This window comes from Lolium perenne, chromosome 3, assembly GCF_019359855.2.
Source record: "Lolium perenne isolate Kyuss_39 chromosome 3, Kyuss_2.0, whole genome shotgun sequence".
NCBI lineage: Eukaryota > Viridiplantae > Streptophyta > Magnoliopsida > Poales > Poaceae > Lolium > Lolium perenne.
The window spans coordinates 79,132,926-79,140,231 of record NC_067246.2 but is presented as its reverse complement, the minus strand read 5'-3'; the positions used below and the strand labels follow the sequence as shown (position 1 = coordinate 79,140,231).

Below are 7,306 nucleotides of genomic sequence, written 5' to 3'. Positions count from 1 at the left end.
GGGGCGGCTAGGGTTTGGGAGGGGGTGGCCGGCCACTCAAGGGGGGCGGCCAGCTTGTGGTCTTGGGGTGGCCGGCCCCCTCCCTTGGCCCCTCATTATATAGGTGGATCCCCAAGGGTTGGTGTCCAAGTCTTCGAATAAGACCCGAACCAAAAACCTTCCATAAGAGGGGGAAACCTAGCCCATCTAGGACTCCCACCAAAAGTGGGGTTTCCACCTCCCATATGGGGGGGTGGCCGGCCCCCTAAGGGGGAGTCCACTTGGGACTCCTCCCCCACTAGGGTTGGCCGGCCATGGAGGTGGAGTCCCATGTGGACTCCACCTTCCTTGGTGGTTTCTTCCGGACTTTTCTAGAACCTTCTAGAACCTTCCATAGAACCTTCCGCGACATTTTAATTCACATAAAATGACTTCCTATATATGAATCTTATTCTCCGGACCATTCCGGAACTCCTCGTGATGTCCGGGATCTCATCCGGGACTCCGAACAAATATTCGAACTCCATTCCATATTCAAGTACTACCATTTCAACATCCAACTTTAAGTGTGTCACCCTACGGTTCGTGAACTATGCGGACATGGTTGAGTACTCACTCCGACCAATAACCAATAGCGGGATCTGGAGATCCATAATGGCTCCCACATATTCAACGATGACATTAGTGATCGAATGAACCATTCACATACATTACCAATTCCCTTTGTCTCGCGATATTTTACTTGTCCGAGGTTTGATTATCGGTATCACTCTATACCTTGTTCAACCTCGTCTCCTGACAAGTACTCTTTACTCGTACCATGGTATGTGGTCTCTTATGAACTTATTCATATGCTTGCAAGACATTAGACGACATTCCACCGAGAGGGCCCAGAGTATATCTATCCGTCATCGGGATGGACAAATCCCACTGTTGATCCATATGCCTCAACTCATACTTTCCGGATACTTAATCCCACCTTTATAACCACCCATTTACGCAGTGGCGTTTGATGTAATCAAAGTACCTTTCCGGTATAAGTGATTTACATGATCTCATGGTCATAAGGACTAGGTAACTATGTATCAAAAGCTTATAGCAAATAACTTAATGACGAGATCTTATGCTACACTTAATTGGGTGTGTCCATTACATCATTCATATAATGATATAACCTTGTTATTAATAACATCCAATGTTCATGATTATGAAACTAATCATCCATTAATCAACAAGCTAGTTTAAGAGGCATACTAGGGACTTCTTGTTGTCTACATATCACACATGTACTAATGTTTCGGTTAATACAATTATAGCATGATATATAAACATTTATCATAAACATAAAGATATAAATAATAACCACTTTATTATTGCCTCTAGGGCATATCTCCTTCAAATACATCAAACACACATATTCATGCATACAATGCATTACATAGAGTCCATAGTCCATCCACACAAGTTACATAGAGTCCATAGTGCAATGTCCAATATTACAATCCATTACAAGCATACAATCCGACAAAGTGCACGAAGACCATGCCATCAACCTTGTCCTCCGCTTCCGCCGGCCTCATCGTCATTTCCTTGTGACATATAATCTATAAGGTTGATGGAATGAACATTTGCATTTGCATTTGCATATTGAACACTTGAACAAGTACAAGTAGCGGGTTGGGCACAAGAGGACTCACCGCGGTTCATGCTCCGGATGATGTTCATGTTGTTCACGGTGATAGGTGTCCCCGGGGTCTGAGTGGGCGGTGGTGGCATCCACGGCATGGAGTAAGGTGGAGGAGCAGGAAGACTCCCCGGTGGAGAAGACAGAGCCGTCTGGCTCATCAGCCAGCTCATCTGTGCCTGCTGCTGCTGCATCATCTGTTGTTGCTGTTGCATCTGCTGCATCATCTGTGTCTGCTGCTGCTGGTACTGCAGAATCTGCTGCTCCATCTGCGCCCTTTGCTCCTGGGCCGCCTGCTCCTTCGCTGCCATCTCCTCCTACGTTGTGTTGCCGCGATGTCATTAACATTTCAATGGAAAGCATGTAAAGGAAATGTAGAGACCCGAGGAAGAACATACCCGTAACCGCTCGACAGCTAGATCCGAAGCCCGTGGCCGGGGCTCTACCTCAGGCTGGCCGCTCTTACGACCACGACGGATCTGGCGGAGAGAGGGAACCCTCGCTGGGTCGACGCACCCGTCACCAAACCATAGGCGGCCATGCTTCAAGCCTTCTCCCGCAAGCACCGCGACCTCAGGGTCAAAGTCCTCGGCCTCTGGATTGGCCTCCTCGCCGTACTTCTGCTTGAACTTGGAGACATACGACGTGCACTGGGTCTCGGATTGCGGGTTAACCCACACGGACCCCGTCTCAGGATCAGGCGTCTTCCTTTGCTTCATCTTCTTTAGCACGGCAAAGACGTTAGGCTTCGCTCCTGTCCTGACTTCCTGCAAATCTTTGCAGTGCCCAGGCCTTTGCCGTGCGCTGTTTCTTTGCCGTGCGGCTTGCAGGGACTTTGCCGTCCTGAAATCTTTGCCGTGCGCTGCTGCCATTCTTTGCCGTGAGAAACTTCTTTGCCGTGCGCCATATCTTTCTTTGCCGTGCTAGGTTTCTTTGCCGTGCGCTGCTCTCATACTTTGCCGTGCATTTTTGCGTTGCCGTGCGCTCTTCTTGCTACGCACGGCAAAGAAATCTTTGCCGTGCAGCAGCTCACGGCAAAGATTGGCTGCACGGCAGCGCCTGATTTTCCCGTAGTGGGAGGTGCAAGTTTGTATGTCTTTAATTTTCAATTATGTAATCTCAAAACAGTAAATAAGAGGACACGCAAATTAAAACAACATAAAACTCTCTGATGATATAGAATGTTTGAAACCAGGAAAATGTAGGTTTTTACAATAATTTTATGACAAAACTTCATCCAATAGGTATTGAATTCCAAACCTCTCCAATACATCTAATCAATTACATATTTTTGCTTCTTGTTTGGGTAGAGCCTAAGGCCTTCCCTGATTTCTTGGATTGGTGCAATGGTAGGTTGGTGCCAGATCCACACGCGCGGGAAGCGCCCCCCGCCGGTACCCATTTTGGGAGGTAGCTGCCTTACGAGCTCGTTCTCGCCGACGACGAGGTCATACCGGTACACGTAGCTCCCTAAAACGAAGTATGCGCATCCGCCGCTCATGCCCAGCTTGTGTGCGTCCACGGCGAAGCTGGCAGGGGAACCTAGGAAGAGGATACGATCGGCCAAGCTCCATCCGTCCATCACCGCCCATCGCATGACTCCACGTGCTCCTTTCTCTAATGCGTGTACTGTCACTGACATCGCCGTCTTGATGTGATACAATTTGTGCCCAAGTACGACAGATGCCCACAGCAGCTCGCCCTCGGACTCCAAGACGTAGTGGCATACATTATAATGCTCGTTCCACCTTGGCTGGAGATAAGCAGGGCCGCCAAAGTCGCGCCGTCTCAGCACACTCCAGAAGTCGCCCACGCATACTAGCACCTTGCCATCGTGATATGCCGCACGTGAATCCGATCGGGGGCCGACATCCAAGATCCTTTTCATGACTATCCACGACCTAGCAGCGGGACGTAGGATAGCCGCCGTGAACTTGTGCGTCGACTCCTCGTACGAAAATCTGTACAGAAACACCGTACCATCGCCGTAAACAATGCCGCGAGCGTTCTCCATCGGCACCTTGATCTCGTCGTCCTCTGGGAAGGCAATCAACGGGGTGATGGCTCCAGTGAGAAGGTGGAGGAGCCTTGGCTCGGGGCTCGCGATGAGGAGCCACGCGGCCGTGCCATCGGCGCTAGCCACCCAGTTCCTCTCGCCGTCGCCAGTAAAGCACGTGCCCGGCGGCTCCGGGAGCAAGACGTTGCCGTGGCCGCGGCCGCGGCCTGCCTCCTCGAAGGAGGAGACGCATCTGAGGTCGACGGTGAAGCGCATGATGCGGTCGCTGCACAGCGCGAGGAGCCACGGAGAGAACGCGGGGAGGATCGTCGCCCGGGAGAGCACATCGCGCCACGGCGTGCAGACGGCGTGGAAGCGCGCAAAGTCGGCGGCGTCTTCGTCCAGGCGGCTGGAGATGTCGAGAAGGAGGTCCGGCGAGAGGTTGGCCCACGGCCGTGTGGTTGGCGCGAGCGTCGCCGTGATGCCGGAATCGGGCGGCGGCGGCGAGGTAGTGGACTCCATGGACTCGAATCAGAAGAGCCGAGATCGAGTTGCGCCTACATGTAGCTCGATCAATCTCCGCCCTCCGAAACCAGGTCAAGTCGTACCGAATTCATAGATTCATCAAAAGTTCAGAACTCTCCCCTGAGCCTTCCTTTTATCCGACCTCGTGTTTTAAATTTCACCAATTACCCTACCCACAACGGGCCGGACAAACTTGATGCTGCATCTTGTCTTGAAAAGTACAGGAAGTTCCTATAATTCTTAGAGCATCCTCACTCGTTGGCGCTCCCCACGCCCAAATCCGGCGAAATTTTCGTCCGGATTGGAGGAAGATTTGGCGTGGGGATACTACCATATCAATCCTATTAACCCATATTCCTTGATGTTGCACATCTTTATTTTTTGAATTCCAAAATAATACCTACATAAACTACAATAAATAAGTATATTAATCTTGAATTCAAATGGATAATAAAATGATTTTATTTTTTTCCTTTTCTATTTAATATGGAATAATTAATATCTTTAAATCCGTAAATCCGTAAATCAGAATTTGACAAATAATTGGTCTAAATCGATCAGAAAAATGAGATGAGTCCAAATATGGGCACATTTGGTAGTCTAGTATTTTTTAAAAAATAAGTTGGTACCAATGTAAAATTTTAATTTGGTGGCTGCTTCACAAACACCCTGTTTTCGGCACCTAAAAAATAGAAAATGGCCTTTTCATGAGATGAAAAGGAAACTTCCTCCTTCAACGTCATAAGACATTCCAATATACACATATGTGCACAATATAGGCATATTATCATAAACTTTGCCGTGATTCAATCCATAACATTGGTCGTTTGACCTAAATGCCATGAAACCCCGAACCTGATATCTCATTTTGTGAATGATTTTTTGTGATGTTTGTAATTTTCCAACTTTAATATTTTTTCTTGCAACTAAGACACATAATATGACACCACGCGAAGGTTTCACATTGTTTGGATCGTTTTTGAATTTGTTATGCCCGTTTCAAACTATATTCAAAACAACGTGCTCGGGGCTGAGGCTCGCTAAGCTTGCACTGGATCTCTGATGAAATAGCATGTTCAACATTATATCATGTACAGCCTCCTGCCGATTCGGCAGGAATTTATCTTTTTCATGAGGGGTGGAAGGAATGGTTCCAGATACACCGATTGAGAAATTTTCCATTTTAGGTGGACTAGTATTTTTGAAAATTGTGTTGGTACTAATATGAAATTTTAATTTGGTGGTTGCTTCACAAAACACCCCGTTTTCGGCACCTAAAAAATGTAAAATGACTTTTTCGTGCGATGAAAAGGAAAACTTCCTCCTTCAACATCCTAAGACATCCCAAGATGCTCACATGTGCACAATACGGGTACATTATCACAAACTATGCCGTGATTCTATCCATAACTTTGGTCGTTTGACCTAAATACCATGAAACCTCAAACGTGATAGCTCATTTTGTGAAGAATTTTTTGTAATGTTTGCAATTTTCAAACTTTAATATTTTTCCTTGCAACAATGACACATAATATGACATCACGTGAAGGTTTTACATTGTTTGGATCTTTTTTGAATTTGTTATGCCCGTTTCAAACTATATTTAAAACGGTGGGCATGAAGATCCTTTGCCCGAGGCTAAGACTCGTTAAACTTGCACTGGATCTCTGATGAAATAGCATGTTGTCAACCTAAAAATGATTTTTACGAAAAAATATTGAGCATTATATCATGTACCTGTAGTTCAAATCTAGTCGGCCTCCTACCGATTCGGTAGAATTTTGTCTTTTTCATGAGCAGTGGATGGAAAGGTTTCATATACACCTGTTGAGAAATTTTCCATCTTAGGTGGTCTAGTATTTTTTAAAAATGTGTTGGTACTAATGTGAAACTTTAATTTGGTGGTTGCTTCATAAAACACCCCGTTTTCGCACCTCAAAAATGAAAAATGGCTTTTTCGTGCGATAAAAAGGAAAAAATCCTCCTTCAACATCGTAAGACGTCCAAAGATGCACATATGTGCACAATATACGGACATTATCACAAACTATGCCGTGATTCTATCCTTAACAGTGGTCGTTTGACCTAAATACCATGAAACCTCGAACGTGATAGCTCATTTTGTGAAGAATTTTTTGTGATGTTTGCAATTTTCCAACTTTAATATTTTTCCTTGCAACTATGACACATAATATGACACCACATTATGGTTTTCACATTATTTGGATCGTTTTTGAATTCGTTATGCCTGTTTCAAACTATATTCAAAACGGCGGGCATGAAGATCCTCTGCCCGGGCTGAGACTTGCTAAACTTACACTGGATCTCTGATAAAATAGCATGTTGTGAACCTAAAAATGATTTTTTCAAAAAATCTTAAGCATTATATCATGTACCTGTAGTTCAAATCTGGTCGGCCTCCTTCCGATCCGGCATGAATTTGTCTTTTTCATGAGGGGTGGACGGAAAGATTTCAGATACACCGGTTGAGAAATTTTCCATCTTAGGTGGTCTAGTATTTTTGAAAAATGTTTTCTTACCAATGTGAAACTTTAATTTGGTGGTTACTTCACATAACACCCCATTTTCAGCACCTAAAAATGGAAAATATCTTTTTCGTGCGATGAAAAGGAAAACTTCCTCCTGCAACATCGTAAGACATCCCAAGATGCACATGTGTGCACAATATGGACACATTATCACAAACTATGTGACGATTCTAGCCATAGCATTGGTTGTTCGGTGTGAAAGCCATGAAACATCGGACATGATAGCTCATTTTTAGAAGGTTTTTTTTGAGATATTTACAATATTCCAAGTTTGATAATTCCAAGATAGATCTTATTTTTTGAAAATTTTGATATATTATTTGTATTTTTCTGAATTATAATAATTTAGTTATGATTTTGTGAAGATTAATGTGATAAAATGGAAAATAGCTATGTCGACGGCTTTGCTGTCGGCACAGGGCTGAAATATGTGCCGATGGCAGCCGTCGGCACAGGCCTCACACTGAGTGGCTGTGCCGACAGCCGAAACTATGCCGACGGTTGCCGTCGGCACAGACCTTCCTGTGCTGACGGTTTTCCTGTGCCGACGGCTTGCCTACTGGCCTGGCTGGA

At 45.4% G+C, this 7,306-nt stretch overlaps 1 protein-coding gene across 1 annotated transcript; it reads right to left on the bottom strand.

Annotated features, from left to right (window-relative positions):
- Positions 1–1,527: 1,527 nt before the first annotated feature.
- Positions 1,528–2,570, bottom strand: LOC127338277 (uncharacterized). Its single transcript, XM_051364464.2, has 3 exons — positions 2,520–2,570; positions 2,062–2,430; positions 1,528–1,980 (listed from the first exon to the last, which is right to left on the bottom strand). Exons 1-3 carry the CDS (start codon positions 2,568–2,570, stop codon positions 1,528–1,530), a joined length of 873 nt encoding a protein of 290 aa, XP_051220424.2.
- Positions 2,571–7,306: the final 4,736 nt, after the last annotated feature.

Bases quoted from the DNA above. Each gene is read 5' to 3' on its own strand.
- LOC127338277 (XM_051364464.2), bottom strand. From the start codon at position 2,570: ATGGCGCACGGCAAAGAAGTTTCTCACGGCAAAGAATGGCAGCAGCGC. The intron at 2,431-2,519 runs GCAAAGATTTCA...AAAGATTTGCAG, and splicing joins AAGAATGGCAGCAGCGCACG to GAAGTCAGGACAGGAGCGAA. The intron at 1,981-2,061 runs GTATGTTCTTCC...AACACAACGTAG, and splicing joins TAGCTGTCGAGCGGTTACGG to GAGGAGATGGCAGCGAAGGA.